Source organism: Chelonoidis abingdonii, chromosome 7, assembly GCF_003597395.2.
Source record: "Chelonoidis abingdonii isolate Lonesome George chromosome 7, CheloAbing_2.0, whole genome shotgun sequence".
In the NCBI taxonomy this organism is placed as follows: domain Eukaryota; kingdom Metazoa; phylum Chordata; order Testudines; family Testudinidae; genus Chelonoidis; species Chelonoidis abingdonii.
This window is the reverse complement of record NC_133775.1, coordinates 72,143,870-72,171,381: the sequence shown is the minus strand read 5'-3', so window position 1 is coordinate 72,171,381 and position 27,512 is coordinate 72,143,870. Positions and strand designations below refer to the sequence as shown.

The window sequence follows — 27,512 nt, the reverse complement described above, 5'->3', positions numbered from 1 at the left end:
TGGGCCTGGCATTGGTGCACTGGGCAGGCCCAGCTCCGCAACATGCACCCTGCTGCTATACAGATCTTCCCAGCTCCACCAGCTGACTGGGCAGGACGCCCCCTCTGTGAGCCTGCCTAGCTGGGGCACTTAGAGCGGCTCAGCCCTGCACTTCACCCTGGGGCTTGAGGGACAGTCAGAGCCATAGACACTGGGCTCCAGTCCCAGCTCCACATCGCAGCTACGGTGCTTCAGCGATGCCCTCCCAAGGGGTGACCCAGGGCCCAGTGCTTCTGAGTCATTTGTGGTGCTGAGTTCAGAGCTCACCCCCTGGAGGACCACCCTGCCCTCTCCTAGCTTCTGCCATTCCAAGCATAACCCTTCTTGTCTCCAGCAGCCCAGGGCCGGGTGCCCCCCTAGGAATCGCCATTCTAGTGAGTGCAAAGGGGCCAGAGCTGGGATAGCGCAGCCTATGCCGAGCACAGGGCAAGGAATCACACACTGACCAGCACCGGCTGCTGTGAGCAGCCCCAACAAGCCAAGCCCAGCGTGGCAGCAGCAGTGTGTCTGCACCAGCCACTGCCTGGAGAGCTAAGTGCCATGCAGAGCACGGCATCTGGTGCAGCTCAGGCAGGGTCTGTCTGTGTGTGGCCCCACCACAGCAACCTGAGACAGTCAGTCACCACCTCCAGCAGGGGGCACTGCCCAGCCCACTACCAGCCACGGACTGGCAGAGCTGGTACTGCAGTCTCTCTGCGAGGACAGAGCCACAAACAGCACCATCTCCTGTTCTGAGCAGCTCCTTGCACAGCTGCTGCCCAATGAGCAGATGGGAGCTGCCTGGGCCAGCTCTGCTCTGTGATCTCACGGCAGGGGACATGGGCCATGGACTGGGGCAGACCATGTAGAAGTGGCTTTCACTCAGCCTTGTAGCAGAAGGGCAGGAGACTAGCTAGGAAGAAGGGGCCAGACCAGGATGGAAGCAGCTTCCCTGTAGCTATATTGGTGTGTATTGTAGCCTAGTGTGTTGGTGGTGACCAGAGCAGCACGCGGCTCAGCTGCTGGGGGCTGGCTTTGGTGTTTAACCCCACCACAAATAGACAAGCTGAAACCATTAAAGCTGCTAAGCACACGTGCAGAATGAAATCTGTTTATTGGGGCCCAGTGACCAGGCCATCCCCAGCACAAGCGGAGGGCAGCCGAGGCAGCCAGGGACCAGCCTGAACACACAGGGACTCAGCAGAACCAGCCGCCGCTGGGGCCAGCAGAAAGAGGGGCACAGTGCGCTGGCACCCAGTGCAGTTCTTCCTGCCCTGCCCCATGCTCACCTGCAGCCCTGCTCTGGGGACGGGGCACAGGGCAGGTCTCTCGGTGCCTTTCACAGGGAATGTGCAGAAATGCCAGCTAGCAGCACGTGAGCCAGGGAGGGGCAGGATGGGTGTGAGAGCCGGATTAACTCTCACATGCCCACAGCTGGGAGGGGCCCCTGGGCTTAGCACTTGACAGAGGCAGGGGGTCTGGCAGAACTGAGAGCCAGCTGGAAGTGAGCAGTGAAAGGAGGAGGGAGACAGCACTGGCTATAGGCCCCCAGCCTCCTGGCAGATGCATTTCCCACTTCAAGCCTAGGGGTGGGAGCACCCTGCTGGCAGCTGCCTGGAGGGGAAGTGGCTGCAGATGTGCTTCTCCATCTCTCTGCTGCAGGTCTCCTGGGATGGGGGACCCACTGTCCAGTCCCCTCAGTGCTGGGGGAGTGAGGAACATGCATTCAGTAGCGCTCTGCACTCCTCTGGGACTATGCTCCCCCAGGAACCCCCAAAAGAATGATCAGCCCATTTGGGTGCAGAGAGGCAGCTTAGGCTGCTGATGAGGTTCTCTGCCGCACTAGGGGTGAGCTCCAGCGCCCCCATCCCTGCCGTGGGACTGTCCTCGGATTTCTGCTGCCGGCTGGGGAGGAGTGGGAAGGCTCTGAAGAAGCAGGAAGCCAGTGCACCCACTGGGTGGCGAAGTCAGTGGCAGCAGTTTTACTCGGGTGACACACTGCGCTCCCAGCTGGGTAGTGTCAGCTGATCCGGGGTTCAGGCTCGGGTTCTGGGGCTTTGGCAGGGGGTAGAGGTGGTGCTCGCAGCTGCAGAGAGAGAGCGAAAGAGAGACTGATTACAAGGCGCCAAGGCCCCTGCACTGCACCCACGCATCCCTGCTCCGTGCCATCTCCCCACCCTTCCTCCCCATGCATGGGGCACATGGGGAGCAGGAACACACCCTTCAGAAAGGAGAAGCTGCTCCAGGCAAAGGTGTAATTACGGGGGCCCCTCCCCAGCTTCCAGGCTGAGGGATAGCAACATCTGTGGTCCCTGCAAGAGGGCTGGGTGTTATGTTCCAAGCTCAGCAGAGATCCCTGGCTGCAGGCCCTCAAACCACACAGCCACAATGGAGAGGCAGGGGACAAGGGAGGACTCACAGGGGGAGACTAGGGGAGAGAGGACAGGCAGGGGGGACTAGGGATGGACGATGGCTATGGTGCTAGCATGGAGGAGGGTGAGGAGAGTTGGACATTGGGGGGGAGGTAACGGGATGACACTGCTGGGAGCTGAGGCAGGCTCATGGCCCCTCCCGAGGAAGCCTTTGTCCTCACACACCACTTTGTGAGCACCAGCCTGGGGCAGACGTGATTCATCCTGTGCCTGCAAATGCTTACCGGGCGGATGCGTGCTGCTCCCAGGTCTGGAGAGCTGGGTCCACTGACTGTGCCATCCTGCCTGCAGGCTGGGAACACAGACTGGCGTTAATGGCAGGACACTGGGCTGCTCTCCACACTCCTGCACACCAGCCCGGTAGGGACTCCCCAGATGCTCGGCCCAGCCTCTTTCCACCCTCACCAGTTCCCTCCCACAACACAGACACCCCAAGCTGCCCTAGCAATACCCGTCCCACCAGGAACCCTCTTTCCATGCTGCCATCGGGGGCTCCTGCACAGAGTAAACGCCTGCTGTCTCGCTGAGGGGAGTATTCCTGGAGGTTTCATCACATGACAATCTTCAATTTCGGGAGATTCCAGGACAATTCGGGAGAGCTGGCAACTCTAGTCTTGCCCCCTTCTGAGCGTCCTGTTTAAGCCAATGCCCTGGAGCCATCTGGGAGACCAGTACCCCATGAAGCACTCACCTCCCAGCAGCACTTCTGGAAGGGGGTGGGAACCCAGCCCAGCACCAGGCGCAAGGACCGGAGGGGAGAAGGCCGGAGGAGATGGTGATGAGAGCTCCTGGAAATATAAGTACAGGGAGGCTGCGATTAAAGAATTTTGGGGCTTTCACACTACAGAAATTGTGCCCCCCCACACACCTTCCTTAGAGTGCCACCACTCACAGAGACCCCTCCCACCCACCTGGGGCACTGTGACAATTTCTAGAGAGGAGGTGCTGAAAGCCATGGAACTGTAACACTGTGCATGACGGAAGCCAGGCATTCACTTGCTATTACTTCAAGCTGCTGCACACTCAGCACCCCTACTTCCAGTGCCCCGGTGTGCCCCACGAAGCCTCCACCAGACCCCCAACATCCCAGCCATACATCCCAATCGCCGCAGCCCCCAACCTCACTCCACAGTTCCCTCCACACTCCCCATAGCCCACCAACAACTTGTCCACACCTACTTCTCCCAGGACCTTCCTGGCCATTTTCTGGTCCTCCCCACACCCCCAATGGCTCAGCAATCCATTCCCATCTCAGGCTAGAGTGGCTCCTTTCATCACCTGCCCCATACACCCACAGCATCGTGCAGACAAAGTCCCCGGGCTAGAGGAAGAGTCTCCCCATGGGAATTCAGTGACCATGAGCCTGCAGCAGAGCCTGGAAAGGAATCTTTATTCAAGGCAGTGCCCCCTCCTAGGCGTACAGGGGAACTCAATCCACACCCTGATTTGGTCCTGGGAGGAACAGGGAACACAGGTCTTGTCTACACTAGGGAATGTCAGTACTTCTGAAGCCAGCTGCCAGCAGCCATGTTAGCTGAGGAGGGCTGGGGACAGGGAGCCCTTGTCTGCCCTTACAACTGCTCTAGACCACTGGCACGATGCTGGGAATTGGGGCCCGTCTCTCTGTCTGTCTATCCTGGAGAGAGGGGGACAGACAGTCAAGCCCGAGCACGGTGAAGGGAGAAGTGGAGACCAACCTGCCCAGCCACTCCTATGACTCCAGTTATTTCTTCCACCACCAGTGAAGGGAAGACCCCAACGCGCCCGTTGAAGTCACCTTTCCAGAAGCCATCGTCCACTTCCCCCTCCTCTCTGGGGAGCACTCGGATTATGGCTCCCTCGGGGAAGGTCAGCTCCTCCACACTCTGCCCCTCGTAATCGTAGAGGGCTCGCACTAGCCATGCTGCAGGCAGCCAGAGAGAGCACACAGCTGCTCACCACATACAGACATTGAGAGCCTCTACCCGGCATGGGACGGGCTGAGCCCATTCTGCTGACACTGAGGGACACTGAGGCAGAGGTGCCAAGGCTCAGGACACTAGACAAATGCCGATCCCGGCTGGAGGCACTGGGGTTTTCAGAGGTGCTGGGAGCCCCCATCGGCTCTGCAGGTCAGGGGGAGCTGTGGGTACTGATCACCCCAGGAACCAGGCCCTGGGCATGCCCCAGGCCCTGGGCATGCCCCGTGGCAGGCCTGTTATGTCAGGGGCCACTCTTGGAAGCGCTGGCAAAGGTCCCAGGGGAGTCAGGCAGGAGCGAGCTCATGGTCCCAGTCCTGTGGCCAAGCCAGCAGCCAGCCCCCCTCAGCCATGCTGGGAACTGAACTCCTTCCCCAGGCATATGTGCCCAGAGCACCTCTCTTCCCACATGTGGACAATGGGGCTGTGTCCCAGTGCACCCACATGCAGCCCCAGGGCTTGCCACATACTTCCTGGCTCCAGCACCAAGTCCATGGTCATAATGCTAGTGAGCTCCCTTTCCAAGGCGGTCTCAGAGGGGCCTTCCTGGCAGTCCCCGGTCAGCGCCCTGCGCTCACTCCCCACGGCATCCAGGAACAGCAGGTACTTCTCAGGGACATAACCCACCTGCCCCGTCTGGTTCCGAGCCTGCAGACAGCCGCCGAGGGAAGGAGAAGCCAAGTTAGAAGAACCCAGCCAGCTCCCAGGGCCAGGCAGCAAGGACTCAGCCCTGAGCCAACTGAACTCCTGCACAAGAACCCAGGGAAGCCACCCCCAGGCTCCCTCATCCCGGCCCAGGGCATGGGCTAGCTCCTGGGTGGGACGGAGGCCTGAGGGAGCCAGTGCCCGGGAGGGAGGGAGGCCTGAGGGAGCCAGCATTCACAGCCCATTCCCCAGCCCTCTCTGGCGCTGCCTCCAGCGAGGGAGGAGACTAGCCAGCTGCTGTGCTGGAAGGGGACATTCCCACTTCATTTCTTCCCCTCCCTCATCATGGACACGTCCCCACTGCCCCACACCCACCTTGACCCATTCTTCCACATCGCCATCTTCAATGACCTCCAGCTCCTCACCCTGGTGGATTGACAGCTCGTCAGACTGGCAGGCCTGCACAAGGGACAAAAGCCATGGGACAAGTTGGAAGCAGTGCTCCCTGCAGCCAGCCCTGGCTGCCAAGCCCCTGCAGGAATACAGTGCCCCAGCCTAGGGGAGGGAGCAGAGAACCTGCTGCCAGCAGGCACTGCCCCGGCCTGGGTCACAGCGCCCTTCACTCAGCACCCAGAGCATCCCGAAAGAGCGTTGCATGGTTCAGAGGGCTCCTGGGTGCTAGGCTTGTGTCCCTGGGGTGGGGGTCTTACCTGGTACCCGAAGAACACCCTGCAAGTGGATGGGTAGATGCGGGCAGTGCCAGGGCAGGGACTGGCATCCTCAAAGAGCTCCTCATTGTCGTCATAATCGTCAAACTCTGCCAGATCAAACTCTTCTGCCTGGGGACAAACCCAGCATGAGAGAGCACCCCACACCCAGTCGCCCTGCCACTCTCTGGGCACAAGGGGCCACCATAGGACCAAGGCGACACTCCTGGCCCAGACCACCCCAGCGGCAGATGCCCCTGCTCCCCCCGTCACCTGTACAGAGGGCTCCGCCCCACAGGAGGGGTGCTCTGGGCTCTCAGGGGCGGATGGGAAGCCAAGAGCGGAGGGGCAGCTCTCACCGTGGGGGTCGATTCCTTGTCTGACTTGCGGGCCTCACTCAGCCGTCGCTCCTGCTCCAGCTCCTCCAGGACTTGCCCCATGGCCCCCGCCAGCCAGGTGTCCACATCTAGCCCGGCCTGGCGCAGCAATACCAGCCGGGCATCGGCCTTTACTCTGCTGACCTTAGGGACACAGGGAGAGCAAGCCCCAAGTCAGCCCAGGCCTCAGCACCTGCCATGGGCCTGGGCACCCAGCCAGCCAGTACGAGGAGTCCCTCCTGCCCCAGCAGCAGAGCTGGGCCAGGGGCTATCAGCTGGTACCAGAGCCACGGGGCATAGGGTTGCCAACTTCCTAATCACAACAAACCGACTGGACTTTTAGCGGCTTATTAAAATCTCCTGGATTGCTTTCAATAGCCACCAGGAGATCGAGGCCTATTCCAGTAGACTCCTGGCCAATCCAGGAGGGTTGGCAACCCTAATGGGGTAGGGGTAGGGAGGAGGGCTTGAGTCTTGCTCAAGTTGGAATCACGTTTTTATTCAACTCTACTTGTGTCTCCAAGGAATAGTCCTGTCCCTGCTCCTCCCCCCTCCCCTCGAGTCCCCTGTCCCTCCAGTCCCCTGCCCCTCCAGCGCCCCCCATCCAGTCCCCCTCCCTGCCCCTCCAAACCCTCTTGAATGTATTTTCCAAGAGTTCTGCTCCACAAACGATTTAAGGGGCAGGTCTCCGGCCTGTGCTATACAGGAGGCTAGGGTGGATGATTCCAATGATGCCGTCTGGCCTTTGAATCTATGAGTGCGGGTGGAATACACCCCGGACCCTATTCGACCCAGACTAGAAGTATAACAGAATAATAGGGGACTAGGCATACCAGATTTGCCTCTACATGAGCATCGTCGTTCACTGTGGCCAGAGCAGGCTGCACAGAGGGCTAAGAGCCTGCAGAGCATGCAGGTGCTGGCAGTCATTCAGATGCATGCTGCATACATAGCAGGAGCTAGAGATGCTGGGCCAGGCTGTTGCTAGTGACATGAGTAGGGCGCTACCAAATTCACAATCCATTTTGGTCAATTTCACGGTCATACGATTTTAAAAAGAGTAAATTTCATAATTTCAGCTATTTAAATCTGAAATTTCAGTGTTGTAATTGTAGGGGTCCTGACCCAAAAAGGAGTTGTGGGGGAGCAGTGGCGCTGGAACATTTTAAAAAGTGGGGGTGCTGAAAGCCAGCCGCTGCTTACCCCTGTCCACCCGCCCACCTGAGGCTGGGAGCAAAGCCCGCGGTGCGGGACCGGCCACCGGAGCCCTGAGTTGCAGCACCCCCTGGACCCCTAGTTCCTGCACCTATGTGGGGGAGTTGCAAGGTTATTGTGGTACTGCTACCCTTAATTCTGCGCTACTGCTGGCAGTGGTGCTGCCTTCAGAGCTGGGCAGCTGGAGAGCAGCGGCTGCTGGCAGGGAGCCCAGCTTTGAAGGCAGAGCCGCTGCCAGCAGCATCGCAGAGCTAAGGATGGTACGGTATGGTATTGCCACCCTTACTTCAGTGCTGCTGCCTGCAGAGCTGGGCCCTGTCAGCAGTCACCACTCTCTGGCCACCCAGCTCTGAAGGCAGCACAGAAGTAAGGGTGGCAATACCAAGACCCCTGTAAAATAACCTTGCGACCCCCCTACAACTCCCTTTTGGGACAGGACTCCCAGTTTGAGAAACGCTGGTTTTCCCCGTGAAATCTGTGTAGTATAGGGTAAAAGCACACACAAGACCAGATTTCATGGGGGGAGAGGTAAGGCCCTACACATGAGAGCTGCTCTGTTGGCTTGAGAAGAGCTCACGGACGGGTAATCCCAGACCAGCGCATCTGCTAAGGGGCAGAGGGAAGGCCAGGGCAACCCTGCTGATTCTGAGCAACACATGTGGCAAGCAGCATATTCTGTCCATGGCTCTTTTGTGCTGCAGCATTATCAACAGCGTTGTCTGTGCATTGTGGGGTCTCGATGTTTCTGCCATAGGAGCATGATGTGTTGGGAACTTGTGTTACCCAGCCTGCCTGCCCCCGCTTGCTGCTGGGATTCACTTCCTATCAGTCCTTTCCACTCCATCTGCAGGGAGGGCTTTGCTGGCACAAATCCTGGCAGAACAAGCTGCACACAGCAGCAGCAGTGCCGGGCGCACTGGCCAGCAGCACAGGAGCAGAGGGTGGGTAATTGGTGAACACAGTGTGGGTGGTGCATATAGAATACACACGGAACAAAGCCAGTGGGACGTGCAGCCCTACCGACCTGTCCCCCACCTGCCAGACTCACCTCTGCTTTCCGGATGTTCTCGCTCACTTCTTCCATCCTCCTCTCCATGCTGGGTGTCTCCACTTCAGGGGCCTGCTGCCTCCTGGCTTCCATTCTCTGCAGAACCTACACAAGCCCAGGCTAGACTGAGCCCCACTGCCCCCAGGAGCTGTGGCTCCACCACGACTCCGCTGGCCCCAGACCCCCACCTCAGAGAGAGACCAGAACCACTGGGTTGGGGCTTGCCCTCACCTCCTCCCAACGAGGCCAGAGACACCCTGTCCATGCCCCATGTTTGGGGGCAGGGAGAAGTGGATGCGTCCCCCCTGGAGACATAGGACAAGCCTTGCAGTGAGGATACTCCTTCTGCTCTGGGATGAACACGGGGCTGGGGCTGGGGCTGAGCTGGGCAGCCCTGGGCACTCACCTGCTTGCCATGAGTCTTTATTTTGTAGTCTCTGGCTGCCCGGGTGGCCCAGCGCCGCGCCTCCTTCTCCAGTCCGCTCTCCCCAGTGCTGCCACTCCTTGCCTCCAGGAGGCACGCCTAGGACAGAGTATCACAAGTCAGAGCGGACCCTGCTGCCCCCTGCTGCCAGCCCTCAGATAGGGCTCTGGTGTGCTTCTCCGGCTGCCTGGTGCCACCCTAGGGGAGCTCCGCACAGGGAATCCCTTGTCCCCAGTGCTGCATGAGACCGGCCTCCCGCCTTACCTGGTCGGCGCCTGATGGCTGGAACTGCTGCTCAGGAGTCTGGATGAAGGCAGTGTTATCCTGCAGGAACAGGAGGAGACTCTGCTCCCTGCACACCTGCAGGAGCAACAGGGGGAGGGTGAGCGGGGCGGCACACGGGCCCTGGGAGGGGATTGGGGTAGGGGCAGCCAAGGCCAAGCCACTGCTTGGTCACTAGGAGCCCATGACCCATGGCAGTCCACATCCAAGCTGGGTGCAGGGGCACAGGCATGCCTGAGGGATGGCACCATGGCAGGAGGTGGGGGTGTGGGCACAGCCAGCACTATACAAGGTGTGGATATGGGATAGGACCGGCCCCTCCTTGAAAAGCAGGGTAGATCCCGTTACCTGTGTGGAGGCCTCCAGGATCCCCCGAAACCGCTCCTGTGTGGCGTGACAGGCCTCTAGTTCTGTCCGGCTGACTAGGGTCAGGTGGTCTCGGAGCCGCTCGTACAGGTCACCATCCAGGATCTGGATGGAAAAGCACAATCACACCAGTTACTAGGGGAAGGACAGGGTTGGTAGGACTCCCCAGAACGCCCTTGTCCACCCCCGGGGGAAAAAGAGTCCTCCTCTGAGCTCTGCTGCACTCATCACAAAGACCAGAGGAAAACGGACGGCTCCTCAAAGGACAGGAGAGCTCCCCACTGCCAGTGGAGAAGGCAGCCAGTGAGTGGCAACGGGATCAGCTGGAGTGAGGTCTGCTCAGGGAAGGGGCAGGCAAGCCAGCTGGAGCTGAGGAGAAACAGTCAGAGGTGCTCGGGGCTTCGGGTGGGTTCAGGCTGATCCATGGTTTGCAGCTCCTGAGCCAGCCCTGAGGGACATTCTGGAAATAACTGAAGGGATGGCTGCTTGGCTATCTGGACAGGGCTGCACTCGGGGAACGCAGGGTTTGCCTCTAGTTACTGTTGCAACACAGCATGAGCCAGTGTGGATGTCCCAGCCCCTGGCCTTTCCCAGCAGCGGGTGCCGTGGGAAGCAGGGCAGGCGTTCTGGCTTCAGGTGGAGTTCCTGGCTACTCCAGCTCCAGCCTGACTCCCCAGGGTGCACTGTGGGAAGCAGGGCAGGAGTGCTGGCTGAGGGGAGCTCACCATCCCAGCCTCTGCCAGCGAGGCTGCTGTAGTGCTGGGGAACCTCTTTCAGCCCACCTGCAGTCTCGCACCAAATGACGAACGTGTTCCTCCCTGCCCATGGGACACAGGGCTGGGGCTGCCCATTGGCAGCAACCTTGGACTCCTCCCCTCCCAGAATCACAGCGGTTCCGCCATGCCTGACATGCAAGAGAGGAGCGGGCGCTGCATCCCCAGCCTGGAAGCAGGTGGGTACGTGCACCAAACCCTCTGCGCCAAGAACCACCCCCTGGTGCTCAAAGGCAGAGCCCAGGGGGCAGCTACGTGGGAGAAAAGCCACACACTGCCCCAGATACTGGGGGGCCCAGGCAGATATGGCCTGGCTTCAGGTCTCGGGAGAACCCCAACAGGAGGGAGGGGCCTTCGCCCAGCTTCAGCCCCAGCTGCACAGCAGATGCTTTCCAAAGCAAACCTGGAACTCCAGGGCCTCAAGCCCACCACCACCCAAGACCTCTGTTCCCAGCTCTGGCACCCTCCTGGGCCAGGGCTAACAGGCTCCTGCCTCCTCAGTGGCCTACATAGGGAACCTCCACTGGCCCCAGGATGCTGTTGCCCTAGGGAATCCGGTAGAGAGAGGGGCCGGGGCAGCCAGCGAGACAGCAACACAGCTGGGAACAGCCCCAGGATTCAGGGTTATTAGTTTCCCCTCTAGACACTGGACCCCACCTCCCCTAGACTGGCTCCTTAGGGCAGGCAAAAGCATGAGTGCCCCAGCTGGAAGAGGGGCTGGCTAGCTGGCTGCAGGGGAAGGCTCTTCTACCTTCATGACGGCAGGCAGCTCGACGTGGTAGTAGTGCCCCAGGTGGGCATTGGCAGCTCCCAGCGTCAGCAGGTATTCGTTCCGTGCCACCACCAGCTGCTGCGAGTACTCGGCCAGTTGCACAGAAAACTGCAGGTGGGGGGCAGAGCACGGCCTAGGTAACGGGGCAGGACACGGCCGGCTGCCCAGTGCCCTCTGCAGGGCTTCCCCCGATCAGCACCAACATTCCCCTCTCCCCACAATCAGTCCCTCCCCCAAAGGGCTCTGCCCTCCCCTCATATGATGTCCCGGGGCCTCCCAGCAGGCCCTGTACTCAAAGCACCACCCCTCCTACAGGAAAAGCCAGGCTTTCCCCACTGTGCCCACCAGGCCCCCTCAGCTAGAGGCTCTGCAACAACTCTGACCTTGGTGCTAAGCTTCTGCAAACTGGCCTTTGTGTGGAATATGCCATGGTCACTCTTCCGGAGCCTACAGAAGGGACATGGCCATCAGTGCTCAGGTCGCTTCCCCTTCCCACAGGCCCCTCCAAGACAGGCACACTGGCCCCACACCGAGGGAGTGAGAGTTCTCTCTAGGCCCCACAGAGCACCCTGCTCTCTTGGGTTGCAGCCAAAGGCAGAAGTGGGTGGTCAAGAGATCCCCTCCCCAGAACACAGTGGGATCATGCAACCTGGGACCCTCTGACCAACACCCCAGGCACCATGGTGCCCTCTACCAGATGCCCTTACAGCCCTCCCTCTCCCAGCCCCTACCCACAGGGCAAGTGCCGCTCGCTCACCGGGCCTCCACATCAGCTGCTTTCTCCTTGGCCACTTCGCTGACCCGCTGCAGATGCATGTAGTGCTTCTTGGCTTTGCCCACTTCCTTCACCGTCTCCAGGAGCTCTGCCTGCACCCTCTGCAGCTGCTCCATGCTCTGCGGCAAAGAGGGGGTGTGAGCCTCACAGCCAGCCCTCCCGGCACCTGCTCCCTGCTTTGAGAAGCCCTCTTTGAAGAGCAGAAGGTTGGGGCCTGTACCCCCATCTCTCCCTCCTCCACCCAGACTGTACCTTCTTGAGCAGGTGCTCCTTGGACAGTCGGGTGGTTTTAGCCACCTCCAGACTCAGGCTGCGGTAGTTCTCTGAGGCTGCCACTCGGGCCTGCCCGGCGCACACCGTGCTGTCAATCGCCCCCTTCCAGACAGCAAAGGCACTCCTGCAGGGAATGGACACCGGAGGAAGCCTGGCTGCACCCATGGAGCAGAGCAGCCCCTCTCCCACACATTGGCCCTGTACGTGCACCATGTCCCTCGCCCCCCCCGTCTCCACAGGAGTTCCCCCATTGCACCTGGATGGCCAACCTGCTCCAGGGACCCCATGGCTCCCAGACCCCTGAATGGAGAGCCCTGGGTGCTGTTCACAGCCTGTCACAGCTGGATCTTCCCTGGGTTTCTGCCGATGTGCAGTCTCAGATCTATCTCAGGGCCATTATCCAGCCCTACCTCTGGAAGTGGCAAAGCCACTTCCTGAGCTTCTGTCCACACACCTGAGTTACCTGAGCCCCAGCCACATCCTACATCAGCCCCACTAACAACTGGTCATGCCCACAGGCCTTGGCAGAATCGCTGCTGTCCGGTTGGGTTGGGAAGCCCTGTCCCTCAGGATCTCACACTGCTGCCCAGAAAGTCTGACCCAGAAAAACCCTGTCATTACAGCACGAAGTACCCCCCACGTGCTTCTCCACAGCCCCTGCAGAACATGACATGGCCTAATGCTGCATGGCCTATGACAGCTCCCTCCCCAGCTGCCTTCCCCGTCATGCCCACTCCAGCTCCTGGCTCTCCCGTCCCACTGGCCTCCACTCAGTAGCTTTGGATTTCTCTCTGGCCCTGGACTTTTCTTCTCTCCCCATCAGCAAGGCAGGACATCTCCACCTCTAAAGCACCACCCTGCCCTCCCCTGTGCTGAGACCCTCTCCGAGCCTTCCTTTCCTGTACCTTTTCCTCCTCATCCCCACCCAAGCCCCAGCTCTTCAGACCCAGGCAATCCTCAAACTTGGGCTCCCAGTAGGCATCACAATGCAGGGGACAAGAGCCCCCATTTTAAAGCCCTTGGGGGCAGAGGCAGATTAACATTTTGAGGGGCCGTGGGCCAGAGCAAGTGGGGGCCACTCCCCCCTCTTTTGCCTGCATTCTCCACGCCCCTCCTCAGCACTCCTGCTGGGAAAATGAGGTTGGGGCACAGGGGCTTGCCGGGGAGCAGGGGAGGCCCCTACACCCCAACCCCATTCACCAGTAGGAGCACTGGGTGCGCAGGGGGGCAGGCAGAGCAGGGCATGGCAGCACCCATTTTTCCAGGGCCCCCCAATTGGCATGGGCTCAACTGGCTCAGTAGCTAATTCACCACTACTTGGTGGGTTGCTCCCATAAGCCAACAGGTCTTCTCTCTCTTTTCTTTATACTTCAGTCACCACGTGTCTAGGGGTGGCTTCCATGTCTCTCCTCTCTGCAACTCCTACTGCCTGTACTGGGCTTCCTGCATCTCTCTATGTCATTGACTCTTGCCCCTCATATCTCCCAGGTGAAAACCTCACTGCTCTCCTCTGCCCCTCTCGTATACCAGAAAATAAAAAGCTCTGGATAGTGTTTAGTGGGAGCACCTTCCCCCTGGAATACCAGAGTTCTCAAGAACACCACACACACGCAAACGCCCTCCCATATACACACACGTGTGCCACTGTAGTGCGTGGTTAAACTCTGCCATGTTTCACCCCAGAAGTAGTTAAATTTTCGTGGCAGATAAGGGACTCTCACACAGGTATCACTCATTCTGTAAATGTAGTCACCTCTGGGGTGAAACATGGCAAAGTTTAACAATGCACTGCAATGCCACACAGCCTGTTTGGGGAACGGGAAGCGAAGAAAAATTCCATTGTGATGCAGGCAGCTTGTGCCAGGGTCCTAGGCCTTGCTGAACACTTGCTGCATAGCTAGAAACCAGTCTTGCTTCCCTGGATGTTGGCATTGTCAAAATAGATGTTAGATGTGAAGTTGATAAGAATGTGTTTAATGTTTTATAAAATACTTGCAGGATGCTGCATGTATTGCCCTCACTCAGCTATGCCCCATGTTATAAAGTGATAGCAAGCATTTGCATTGTAAATCTCTGTGACTGCGTAACTCACCACACAGGGAAAAAGCCTTGTGTAATGCAAACGATGGGCTCTAACAAACTGTTAAATCCTATTCCTTAAACGCAAAGGAGCCATTGTGTGAGATCAAGGCTCAAAGACCAAGTGCTTTCCGTCCCCTCATCCCTGAAGAAGGGACCTGCATGGGAACTGTTGCGATTGCTTTGATTTCTGAGGAAAGATATAAAAGTGCTTCACGAGGAAAAATGACCATCTCTTTGCTTCTTGAAGCAAACAGTCCCAGGGCCAGAGACTCTATACTGAAGTGAGAGATCCTCCAGGGTTATTCCTGGGGTCGCCCAGAAAGACATTTTGAATGGACAGATTACTACATCTCTGTCATCTTTAGGAATCATACATGGTAACTCACTTATGTGAACATTTGCTTGCTTCAACCTGTAAATAACCCATTTCTTTATCTAAAGGTTTATTAACTAGGAAAGTTTATTACAGGATTGGCTACCGGCGTTGTCTTTGGTGTAAGACCTACAGTACCAGTTGATCTGGGGGTAAGTGACTGATCTCTTGGGACTGGAAGCAATCTGAATATTTTGTGATTTTTGATTTAAGTGATCATTTATCACTAAGTCCACCTTGTTTGGGTAGCAACATAGACTAGAGAGTCTGAGTGGACTGTCTGTGACTCCATGGTGAGACTGGTACAGTGATCCAGGAGTTCACAGTTGTTATGGAGTTGGTGAAATCTAATTATAGAACAAACCATCAGCTTGGAGTGTCTGCCCTGTTTCTGACAGTCTGCCCTCGGTTGGCACTCAGTGTTGTGAGCCTCCAGACACCCCTCTCCAGTTCAAAGGGGCAGAAAGATAACTGCCCACTTTCAGTACCAAGAAACTCCAATGGCCAAGGCACAAAGACTGTCTGCACCAAGCATTCACAGCTCTCTCCCCAAGGTTGGCCTAGCACTGCTCCAGCTCTGCCTGGGCTAGCAATGGCAGAAGGACCCATGATGGCTATACAAGCATGAAATGGCCACAGCCAACTCTACTAACTGCTCCCACCAGGGTAGGGGAACCAGGATCTGTAGAACAGCATGGAAAATGCTGAGGTTCTACTCTAGCAGCATTAGCTAGCAGGTGTCTCCCGCACCAAGGCCTAGCTACACCGTCCTCCTTCCCCAACATCCCCGTAGATCTACACCCTGATACAGAGACCACCCTGCCCACAAGACCTAGCCACACTCCCTCTGGGATCTATACCATGACAGACACCCCTGAACCCCAGACATCCCCATGTCCCCCTGCCCTGACATCCCGGGGGATGTATACTCCAAAACAGACACCCCAAGAATCTAGCCTCTCCCCCATGTGTTGTTCCACTGGGATCTAGCCCCCTGTACCAACCCACATGCACTCTCAGTCCTCCTCGCTGATCAGCTGCCACTGTGAGGCCAGTCTCCGCAGAAGGGCAGGGAGTCTCTGCCCCGGTGCAGCTGGGATGCAGCACCACCGCTGCTCAAGCGCTGCTCCATCCCCCTGAGAGCCCCCCGGCACAATTCCCTGCTGGCTGAAACTCTGGGACGTTCAAAATGGGGCCCGAGAGTGAGGCTGCCAAGTCCATGTACAGAACCAGTCAGACTGTCAGTGTTGAGCTCAAGAACCTCCGGCTGGTTCAGCACTTGCACATGCCAGGCCATGCAGGGAGGCACCTGACAAAGATTTCAGGAACCTCACTGCAGGCCCCATTGTTTACATTCTTGCCTTGAAATAGCTCTGATCTCCCAACAGCCAGTGCTCCTGCCCATTCCTCACAGCACCCCCTGCTGGGAGAGGCAGGGGCTGGAGTACCTGGGAGCTCCCCACGGCCAGCGCTCCTGCCCCATTCCTCACAACGCCCCCTGCTGGGAGAGGCAGGGGCTGGAGTACCTGGGAGCTCCCCACGGCCAGCGCTCCTGCCCCATTCCAGCCAGCGCTCCTGCTCCATTCCTCACAGTGCCCCCTGCTGGGAGAGGCTGGGGCTGGAGTACCTGGGAGCTCCCCACAGCCAGCGCTCCTGCCCCATTCCTCACAACGCCCCCTGCTGGGAGAGGCTGGGGCTAGAGTACCTAGGAGCTCCCCACGGCCAGCACTCCTGCCCCATTCCTCACAGCACCCCCTGCTGGCAAAGATGGGGAGCAGTTGTGATAATTAGGCCTACAAACGTATCCTGTTTGTGAACCTAATTGTGGGAAGTGACTGAAGATTTATGAAATGTTCCGATAACAACGAAAATTGATTGGGAAAAGGTGCAAAAGGGAGACAGGGAAAATGAATTAGTCTAAATAAAAAGGCCTCCTGCTATCACTCAAAGATTGGGCTAGGATCAGGCCTGGTGAACAAGAGAAATGTAGGACTGGAAATCAATGGACCAAAATCGGTGTGTTGGCAATAGGATTGCCAACTTTCTAATCACACCAACTTTAACACGCTTGTCCCACCCCCTGCTCATCTCATCCCTTCCCTTTCCTTTGGCCCTCCCCCTGCCCCGCTCCTTCTCCATGGCCCCACCCCTGCTCACTCCATCCCCCGTCCCTTCATCTCTCGCTCTTCCCTATCCTCACTCACTTTTACCAGACTGGGACAGAGTATTAGGGTGCAGGAGGTGGTGAGGGCTCCAGCTGGGGGTGTGGGCTCCGGGGTGGGGCCAGAAATGAGGGGTTCAGGGTGTGGGAGAAGGCTCCAGGCTGGGGCAGCAGGTTGAGGTGCAGGAGGGGGTGAGGGCTTTGGCTGGGGGTGTGGGATCTGGGGTACAGGAGGGGGCTCTGGGCTAGTGGTTCAGGGTGCAGGTTCTGGGAGTTTGGGTGCAGAAGGGGGCTAAGGGCTGGGCCAGGGTATTGGGGTGTGTGTGCAGGCTCTGGGAGGGAGTTTGGGTGAGGGAGCGGTTCCGACCTGTGGTAGGGCTTTGGGGTGTGTTTACCTCGGGCAGCTCCTGGAAGTGGCCGGCATGTCTGGCTCCCAGGCTCAGGGGTGGCCAGAAGGCTCTGTGTGCTGCCCCTGCCTGCAGGCTCCACCCCTGCAGCTCCCATTGGCCATGGTTCCTGGCCAATGCGAGCTGCAGAGCTGACACTCGGGCTGGGGGCAGTGTACAGAGACCCCTGGCCACCTCTGTGCCTAGGAACTGGACATGCCAGTTGCTTCTGGGAGCTGCGTGGAGCCAGGGCAGGCAAGGAGCCTGCCTTAGCCCTGCTGCCTAGACTTTGGCCTATTAAAATCTCCTGGATCGCATTTAATAGCCACCGGGAGATTGAGGCTGATTCCAGGTGACTCCCAGCCAATCCGGGAAGGTTGGCAACCCTAACTGGCAATTAGACCTAATTGGCGACCAACATACTGAGAGGATGGGCTAGTCTGCACCATCATTGCTTCTTGTGTTCTCAGAAAGAAACGTCTGGGGTTGGGTGGGTTGGCGCAGGGGGAAAGCTGAATACTGAGATACTGGCTGGTTGAGAAAAGGGAAAAGAGTGAGCTTCGCCATCATGGCTGCTACCCCAACTGTCTCCTGGGATCCCAACCTTCTCAGTCCTAACCCTGAGAACTGTCCTGACCAGATCAGACCAAAGAGAGGGACCCACATGGCCTCACAGCCTCCACCAGCTCTGGCTGAATCCCAACCACCACCTGGGATGGGAGACTGCTTCTCCCCCCTCCATGTGTCCTTTTTCCTCCCTACCTTATTTCTACTCTATCTTCTTTTTTCCTCCCCCTTCTCCTTTTTCCTTCTGTCTAATACGAGTCTGGCTTAACTGGACAAAACTGCATATTTTGCAACACTTCTGTGAGCCTGGCACCAAAGAGGCAGCTCAAAGCAATGCCCTAAACAGCCGGATACTGGGATTCGTTTGCCAGGTCTCAGGCAGCAGTTTTGTTCCAGTAGCGAGGCTGCAAGTGAAAGTCAACACCAGAGCCAGAAGTTGCATTTTCTGCCCTCGCTGTTCTCATCTCTCCCCTTTGGTGTGTGTTCGGTTTGTTTTGTTGTCTAGAATACAGGATCAGGCTTTAAGCACAGCTCCGCTAACTTCTCTTTTCCCCAAAAGGCCAGTTATTACTGTCTCTGATACCATCTAAGAGACTCCAGCAAGGGGCTTTTCCTTCTAAAGACTCTCCAGCTAAGGGGAAGGGACCCAGGGATGTGGTTACATTGACAGCCTGACTTAATACTTCACATTTCAAACACTTGAACTGTTTTTCCTCCTTTGCTGAATCTCCAATAACAGGCTGTTTAAAGGGGTGTTGCCAAGGTAAGATGCAGGCTGGGGTCTCTGACCCCTGTGTAACCCTGGTTAGTGCTTGACAGTGAGTGGGTCACGTTAACAACTCTGATTCTTTGGGCTCATATATTCCACCTAAGTTAACAGAACAGAGCTCCCTGGACAGCCAGCTCTGCTGTCCTGCTCCCTACAGCGCTCCCTGCTGGGGAAGGCTGAGACTGGAGTGACTCTGAGCTCCCTAGAGCTGGTGCTCCTATGCTGTTCTTTATAGTGCCTCCTGCTGGCAAGTCCAGGACTAATGTAGCAGAGAGCTGCCCCTGGCTGGAGCTCCCTCATAGCCCCAGACGCTGACTGCAGGGCAGCCCAGCCCAGCACAAGGCTAGCAGACTCAGGCCCCGGTGAGCTGTCCCACCTGGAGTCGTTGGTCTCACTTCGGCCCCGCTGCCAGTCTCTCTTCAGGAACTGACTCGCCAGCCTCTGCAGCGCCTGCAAACAAACCCTAGATCAGCCACCACTGCGTCTCCTCTCCCGGCCCCACGTGGGGCTCCCAGCCAATGAGGGGAGGGGGCTTCTCCCCAACAGGGCTCGCACCCAGGGCACCAAGCTCCTCTGCCTGCTGGTTTGTTCCCAGCAATGCCCCACTCAGAGAACAAAACCACGGCTGTTCCTATGCACACTGCACAGGTCCCAGCAATGCCCTCAGGGCAACTTCCCACACCAGAACAGTCAGGGGAATGAGCACGGCACTGACCAGGGCTGTGCAGTCATTCAGCCACGTACAAAGTCAAGTGCATTGTCTCTAACCATGATCCCTCCCCCGCCCCCCTCCAGCGTCTCCCTCTGGGTGAGACCAGCAATGGAGCAGTGAGGAGCCGGCACTAATGCACCTCTCCTTCCAGCACCTTCTGCTGGGAGAAGCTGAGAGCTCCCTATGGCCAAAGTTTGGCCACTGCTCTCTGCCAGGGACTCTGCCCTTTTGGGCCCTTTGCTGCCTGTGACAACAACGAGATGGGAGTGAGAAATGGAGGGGCAGTGCAAGCAAGGGGACAGAATGAGTGGGGCAGGAGGCCAGCAACAGAACGAGGCAACTGGAGAGCGAGAGAACATCTATTACAAGGGAACCCTGGTCTGCAAGGGAGGCAGAAAACAAGGCAGCTGAGCGAAGCAGGGTTGATGAAGTCACAAACCAAGAGCAGGCCTATGCTCAGAAGGCTTCACCAGGGTGGTTATAGCACTGTCCTACACTGGCAACGCGCTTCTCATGCGGACGCAGCTCAGCCTGGCAAACTGCATTTGGACTAGCCCAGCTTAATCCAGCCCCCTCAGTGAAATAAGCCACTCCGGCAAAAATGCAGTCTGTTGGTATGACAAGGATTTGTGTTATCATCGCAGTGCAGCTGTGTCTGCACTAGGGGCCTGGCCGGCACCACTTGGGCTATAAAAATCCCGCTGACTGACACGGCTAGGCTGGTGAAGTCTGTTGTAGAGACGGGCCAATGGCACAGTCAGCTGCGTCCTTGAGGCAGGACTGAGTGGAGGCAGGGAGGGGCACCAGCCACTGAGACGAGAAAGCCAGTGGAGGGCAAGAGGCCAGCAGTGGCCCTGCTTCCAGCACGGAGAAGTATGTGGGCAGCTGGCACAGGCTCCTGAGGGGGCTCAGGGCCTGGCACAGCCCCCTCCAGCCCAGGGTCAGTGGCCTGACTGCACAGCCGCCTTACACATTGTGAGCACTCTCAGAGAAAGTAGGTGGCACATCTCCCTCCTGAGCACCAAGCAGAAACACAGGCCTGCTCGAGGCAGGGAGCTTGGCAAACTCTGCTGAGGCTGTGGCATCATTACGCAATTGGTTGGCAAGACAATGCCCATCCCCTTCCGATGCAGCAGGCGCAGCCTATCCCCTCTGTGGCATCCACTAAGGGCTGTCCATGCAAGGGTGTTGCACTAGTTTAACCCAGGACATGAAACCCTCGTGTGGATGCTCTTATTCTGGTTTAAACCAGCCTTTTGTCTGTTTCGGTTCACTTGACTGGGGATAGGTTCAGGCGACATGGAAACAGGGCCGGTGCTTCCATTAGGCGACCCTAGGCAGTTGCCTAGGGCACCAGGATTTGGGGGGCAGCATTTTGTGCGCTCCCCACGGGGTGCACGGGAGCTTCCAGTTCTGCTCCCATTGCGCTGCCGAAGAAGGACCCTCTGCCGAAATGCCGCAGGCGACAGTGGCAGTCATTGAGCTGCTCAATTGCCTGCCGCTGTTTTCCGCGGCACATCGGCAGCGCGATGGGAGTGGAACCGGAAGCTCCCATGCACCCCGTGGGGCGCGCACAAAATGCTGCCTCCCAAATTCTGCCTAGGGTGCCAGAAACTCTGGCGCCGCTCCTGCATGGAAGTGAGCCGCTCGGAAAGAGAAATCGTCCACAGCAGGGTCTGTACCACTTTAACTACACCACTTTCACAACCAGTTCAAGTGAACCCAGGACATCCTTCCTGTGTGGTCACAGCCCAAGGAACATGGACGTCACGCAAGTGACACCTGTAGCTACCAGGAGGCCTGCATGTCACTTCCAGGAGGGGCCCCATTCTCCCAGTGAGCTCGAGAGCACAGAGCCCCAGGGAGGAGGTGGGAGTGGAAGAATCCAGCTCTGGCTGACGCTGGTCGCACAGTCTCTTTGGATAAGGTGACTGACCCGGTGAGCCCCAGTGCCCACAGGGTCCCAGATCTTAGATGTTAGAATGTGCTGGCTCAGCTGGCAGAGTCAGCAGCTCTCAGGAGCCTCCTAGCAACAGGACACTATAGAGCTGCTGCCAGGGGACCACAGCAAGATGTTGACCTGGACAATAAGCCTCTGAATAACATGATCTGGAAACAGAACGGTCCTGCTGCTCCCGGGCCTGCTCACCCACCATGGGGGGAAACAAGCACTGGGATTAAAGCAAACAACAAACATGGGCAGTTTTCGGGAGTGAAAGCAGCTAGAGATAAAGGAGCAAGGTCAGGGCCCTCTGGGTAAACTGGAGAGCCAGCGGCATGCCAGAGTTCAAGGCTATGAAACAGCTCAACCAGTCAGCCAATTCACTTGCACCTTTCAAAATATTCTCCTCCAACCCCAGACTAAACCCAAGACGTGTCAGAGCTGGAGGAGGGTCTAGGGGGTTTGAGGAGTGACAGCGAGTTCCCTTCTCTGCTCCATCTCTCAGGTTTGGCTGAGAGTCGTGACCAGCTCATAGCATGGGAAAAGGTGCCCAGCCAGGCTGCCCCAGGGGCCAGTTCAGAAGACTGTGTAGCAACCTGGCAAATGGGGGCTTGCCGACAACACAGAATGATCTATTCTATGCTAATCAAGGCTGAGAGATTCAGCCTAAGAAATGGGACATGGCAGCAGATGGAATCAACACAGACAGGTGGAACGCAACACACAATGGGGCCACATCAAGTACTCACACACTGCTGGGTGGGGAGTTAGCAGTAATCTCTCGAGCTAGGCCTAGGAATCAACGTGGGCAGTGATGACGTCTGCTCAGCGCCCAGCAGCAGCCAGGAGAGAGAAGAAGAAGTTAGGTCGGAGCAGGGGCAGGCTGGAAATAACACAGGAAGGATGTTGTGTGCACAGAAGACACCTCTGCACTCGCTTGCCTACCCACCTCACCAGAGGAGCAGGCAAGACAAGGAGGCAGGCGGCCGGAGCAGCCCGTGAGAGGAAGCAACACAGATCAGGGTCCTTTCACTTTGGAGAGGAGAAAAGAAAGAAGTACAGACAGGCCCCAGCCCACAGTCACAGGGGCATGCAGCCCTCCTCTCTGGGGTGTCCCCATCACCCCGTCCCCTGTCACAGGGGCACGCAGCCCCCCTCTCCGGGGTGTCCCCAGCACCTCCTGCCCTGTCACAGGGGCACGCAGCCCCCCTCTCTGGGGTGTCCCCATCACCCTGTCCCCTGTCACAGGGACACACAACCCCCTCTCCGGCGTGTCCCCAGCACCTCCTGCCCTGTCACGGGGGCACGCAGCCCCCTTCTCCGGGGTGTCGCCAGCACCTCCTGCCCTGTCATGGGGGCACGCAGCCCCCTTCTCCGGGGTGTCCCCAGCACCTCCTGCCCTGTCACGGGGGCACACAGCCCCCTCTCGGGGGTGTCCCCAGCACCTCCTGCTCTGTCACGGGGGCACCCAGCCCCCTCTTGAGGGTGTCCCCAGCACCCTATGCCTTGTCACGGGGGCACATAGCCCCCCCTTGGGGGTGTTCCCAGCACCTCCTGCTCTGTCACGGGGACACCCAGCCCCCTCTCAGGGGTGTCCCCAGCACCTCCTGCCCTGTCACGAGGGCACACAGCCCCCTCTCGGGGATGTCCCCAGCACCTCCTGCCCTGTCACAGGGGCACACAGCCCCCTCTCGGGGATGTCCCCAGCACCTCCTGCCCTGTCACGGGGGCACACAGCCCCCTCTCGGGGGTGTCCCTTAGTCCTGATTCCCTGGAAGGAGCCCACATGTGCATCTCTCCAGGGTGTTTCCAGGCGCCCTACTCAGCTTTGCTTGCTGCGCTCACCCACTTGGGGATACTGTCTTGGCTCCTGGCCAGTGGTGCCATCAGCACATACAGAGGGCCTCCGAGTCTCTGTGTAGCCTCCTCTCCCTCCACCTGCCCTTCTTCATTTCCTCTTGAGTGAAGGCAATTTGAACAGGGCCTGGCAACAATCCTACCCTCTGTCATGCGGGCAGGCCCCATAGCCTCATGGTGTCACCATTAGGAGCCCCAGCTTCCTTGTTAGTCAGCTCCTCCTCAGCGTAGCCATGTGTCTAACCTCGCAGGCATCTCACAGCCCCACCTCAGAGCCAATGGGGCCAGAGCCTCCACCAGCCCTGGCAGCAGGACTGCCACTTGCTGGTGGGTCATATTTCTTGTCTTCCTTCCGCTCACGGCACAGTCCTCAGCCACCCATGTAGCCACCTCTGCGCTCTTTCAAGAGAGCTTACGCTCAAGCCCCTCTGAGAAGTCTGGCCCACCAAGGGCAATGAGCACTCGGGAACCCTGACCTTTAACACCACAGGCTGACCCAGTACTCCTCCCCTCATTCCTTCGTGTCTGCTGGCTGCTCCTTCGCTCCTCCATGTCTCCTTCTCTTGCTGAGTCTATTGCACTCTCTCTATTACCCCCATCTCTTTGCAGCACTCATTCTCTTTCTACTCTTTCAAACCCTCTCCTGGTGCCTTCAGGTCTGTTCCCTTCCTCCTCTTGCAGGCTCAGCATTTAGTTCTCCCTTGGGGGCTGCAGTTTGGATGGGCTGGTTTTACTTATTGCCCGTTGTAGCAGAAGCTCCGTACCAAGAAAACACAATGTAATACTGGATAACAAACACTCCTGAGAAGGCCAGTTAGAGGCTTTCATTGCCCAAGGACCAGGTGGCACATGAAGTAAAAAGGCTAACGTTCTGAATGAATCAAAGGAAAGGATTCTCTGCTAACCTACAGAACTCACTGCAGCAGGACATTTGAGGCAAAATGCTTAAGAAGAACCTGCCATTTAAAAGAGCAGCACACATCATGACCCTAGCAAGGAGAACAGGAAAAGTGGGCCCCATTCTAGCCATTCCAAATCCACTCTCTGCAAGAGGGAGATTGGACTGGAACTTTACAAAAGGATTCTCCAGCATCAGGGCACAAGGCGAAGCTCAGCCAGGCTCAGAGAGGAATTTGCTTCCAAGGGGTAACACTGTGGACACAACACATAGCATGATGGGCATTTCACATTTTACATCAGACCAGTGACCTGCTTAGAAATTACAGTGCCTCTGTTTCTATTGCAGATGGGAGGAAGCTATCAGGGTGGGGGAAATCGGAAGGAGGAAATCCAGAGTAAGGGGGATGGGGAGCCAGCTGGGGGAGCTTTGAGAGTGCAGGAGGCATAAGGGTGTTGCTGAACGAACACAGACTCCTCCTTGGGCCCAGTTCTACAAACACTTAGCCTCAGTCACAGCTTGGCTGGCTCCAGTGTGGCCGTGTGGCCAAATTACTGCAGGATCAGGCCCTCTCTAGATATTTTGATTGCACTCACCGCCATGGTCTCTCTCTAGTGCCAGAAGAAAACAGCCCAGCAGAAGGGACCGGATGCCTCTGCCTAGGGGTGGGTGCAGAGTCATTTATCCTGGATGCGTTCTCATGTGTGACCTACGCCCAAGGAGAAGCTGGTGGGAGGGGTGGGAGCAGGAGGAGAGGAGGGACAGCAACACCCACTGCTGGTGGGACTCACCAGAGCCGTGAGGGTTAAACATATGCCCCCACCCCCTCCAGCAGTCTCCTACCCAGCACTGCAGGTAGCAGGACGGAGAGAGCAGAAGTGTGCCCTGTCAGCCTGGCAGAGACCAGAGACCAGGTGCTGAGCATCCCTGCTCCACGTGGCTGTTATGCCTAGAGCTCTACACATCACCTAGATGGTCTCCCCAGTGACAGCTCCGTGCTGGTGCCAGCTGACACCAGAGGAGCCATCGCTGGTGGGAAAAGTAGCGATGGAACCCGGACGCTGCATTGCCCCAGCTCAGGTACCGCTGGCAAAGGAGGGCTAACTCACAGCCAGTCCGGCGGAGGAATGGCGAGAGCCGCCTGCTCAGCTACACCACGTCCAATGCTAATAGACCCTTTTGGACTCTAGGGGAAGGGTCCAAGCCTGCAGAGTTCCATGGGGATGGAGGTACCCAGCACCTTGCTGGACAGGGCCCACCCTGGCTTTCCCCAAACTTCAGCCCAAGGAATGGATGTTATGACATGTGACCCAAATACTGAGCTCCTGCTAACAGACCTGACTCGTCCCTGGGCTTCGGGCCTCCCTCGCATCCATTCTGATGGTTCCATGGGACCCATGTGCCCAAATAACCAAAGCCTGGAAGACGAGTTGATGACAGCTGCACATCTTATCCTTCACCAGACCCCCCCCCAGCAGCCCTGGAGATCATTCCACAGGTCAGAAGAACACTGGCTTCAAACGGGTGGAACAGGCCAGCCCCATTCCTCCCGCTTGGCGTGACGTTACTGTGAGCTTTGAGCCATGATGAACAGACCATGACTAAGGCTGGTTGCCAAACTGTTTTGACTTCTTGCCCTAATTGCCTTTGAGTCATCCCTTCCATGGCCTGTGATTAGCCCCCTGGGGTTCAGATTACATACATTGGTACCGGAATGCGCTCAGTGATGTCTCTGAACAGAGGCCGAGACGTGGCCCCTCCTTACCTGCCCATACTCCCGCTCAATGGCAGATCTCTGCTTGCTGTAGGACCTGCAGGGAGAGCACGTGATGGTAAGTAGCAGCATGCACATGGCCCAGAGCCCCTCACCCTTCATCTGTCAGCACGGCCTCGTTGCAGTTCTTCATATACCCTGCACGACCCTTGGGACACCACACCCATATGTCCTGGGGACTGACTGCATCAGAGCTGGTAAAAGGGCATGAAGCCTTTTGCCTCCACAGCGCCCATCCCAACACACTCCAGGTGATCAGCCAATGGATGCTGTTCCCACATGAGGGCCGCTCAATGGCCCACAGGTGGAACAAGTGATGAGTCCCAGATCAGTCCCTGGTCGGTACATGTCCTCACCATGTAAAGCACCATCACAACTGGCACCAGCTAGCACAGGCGTCAAACGAATGGGCCAACCTCGGGGTGGGCCAGGGGGAGGGGGACTAATGGGCCCCGCAGATGACACACCGTGTGAGGGTTGGGCAGCGGAAGCGTATTGCCACTGCCTACACCATACAGGGCTGAGGGTTCTGTCTCCAGCCTTGGCAGTCAGTGATCTCTTAGTAGCTGCTAAATACATTTTAGATTACCGTCGCTTTAACATAACCCCACTACTGCTGTCCCACACCCTGCATTCCCGTGGGTCTCTTCCGGCACCATCACCAGGAGCTGCTGGTGAACAGCACAGGCTGCCCAGAGATTTCCTGCTTCTCAGCTTCGTCTCCTTCCCCTACTGTGAAGAAGGAAAAAGACTCCACGTAGCTCATTGCCCAAAGGAGGGATGTCCCAGTGGAAGGGGTACAGCCTGAGTTTGCTGGTCTCAGCCAGAAAGATCAGCCTGGGGGCCTGATAGCGAGGCATAAGGCACAGGACAGCCACAGCCACTCTCTGCTAGTCCCTGATCCAGGACAGTTTTGGCCTCTGGTACCTGATGTCTTCCAACAGCTCTGTCTCCCGCTGCTGCTTACTCTGCAGGCTGGACAGCTGCTCTATGAAGCGCACTTTCACCTCCTGGGTCAATTTCACCTGCCAAGGAAGGAGTTCTTAGGTCAGGGCCCGGACTTGTGCTCCGAATCCCGGGCCTCACACCCTCTGCAGCACCAGCGACCCCCGCGGATCAGCTCGGCGCTGTCCACACCACAGACCGCTACCCGTGCCCGGTGTGGCCTGACTTGCAGACCTCGCTAAGCAGGAACCCCGGACTAGCCTGGAAAAGCAGGAGCCGAGGGGACAGGGCAGGGTGCTGCAGGGCCAGGGCCGAGCGCGGCCACTACCCACCGCCTGGACCCACACCCCGCCCCGGACAGTGCCGGTCTGGGCACCGGGCTCCTCCGCCCCGCTCCCCAGCCGCGTCCTGACCCACCTTGCGGGGAGGCGGCTGCATCGTCCCGAATGCGCTGCGCCGCGCCGCGTCCTGCTGCGGCCGGGGTTGGGGGGAACCCGGAACTGCCGGGATCCGCCCCCGCCTGCCAGCTCCGCCCCCACCGGGCCCGGGCTCCTCCCACCCGCCGGGCGCAGCTCTATGGGCTCAGCCAGCGCCTCCAGGCTGTGGCGCAGGGAGGGCAGTGATCCCAGGCGGGGGCTGGGCCCGGACCGGCAGTGAGGGGGCGCCGCCGAGCTTGGCACAGAGGAAGCCCTGGGTACAGACTGGCAGGGAGGGGGCGCTGGACTGGGCACAGAGGGAGCCCTGGGCACAGACTGGCAGGGAGGGGCGCTGGACTGGGCACAAGAGGAAGCTCTCGGCACAGACTGAGCAGGGAGGGGGGCGCTGGACATGGGCACAGAGGGAGCTGGGCACAGACTAGCAGGGAGGGGCGCTGGGTGAGCAGGGGCTGCAAGTGCAGGGGCATGCTGCACGACGGGAACCCTGTACAGACAGGCAGGGACGGGGCGCTGGCTGGCGCACAAGAGGGATGTCACAGAGTGG

At 58.2% G+C, this 27,512-nt stretch overlaps 1 protein-coding gene across 3 annotated transcripts; it reads right to left on the bottom strand.

The window, feature by feature from the left end:
* Positions 1-1,113: 1,113 nt before the first annotated feature.
* On the bottom strand, positions 1,114-27,026 carry FCHSD1 (FCH and double SH3 domains 1). Of its 3 annotated transcripts, XM_032773636.1 has the most exons (20): positions 26,949-27,026; positions 26,514-26,611; positions 25,578-25,623; positions 18,780-18,853; positions 12,045-12,189; positions 11,775-11,911; positions 11,401-11,464; positions 10,997-11,125; positions 9,455-9,577; positions 9,089-9,184; positions 8,807-8,923; positions 8,401-8,505; positions 6,120-6,281; positions 5,764-5,892; positions 5,429-5,512; positions 4,879-5,056; positions 4,148-4,353; positions 3,142-3,238; positions 2,675-2,742; positions 1,114-2,104 (listed from the first exon to the last, which is right to left on the bottom strand). In XM_032773636.1, exons 1-20 carry the CDS (start codon positions 26,967-26,969, stop codon positions 2,039-2,041), a joined length of 2,145 nt encoding a protein of 714 aa, XP_032629527.1. In that variant the 5' UTR covers positions 26,970-27,026; the 3' UTR covers positions 1,114-2,038. The 3 variants fall into 3 exon arrangements, with proteins under 3 accessions (XP_032629527.1, XP_032629528.1, XP_074924144.1); XM_032773637.2 differs by lacking the exons at positions 12,045-12,189; positions 26,949-27,026 and adding an exon at positions 21,807-21,878 and having other exon boundaries at positions 26,514-26,559; XM_075068043.1 differs by lacking the exons at positions 12,045-12,189; positions 26,514-26,611; positions 26,949-27,026 and adding an exon at positions 21,807-21,940.
* Positions 27,027-27,512: the final 486 nt, after the last annotated feature.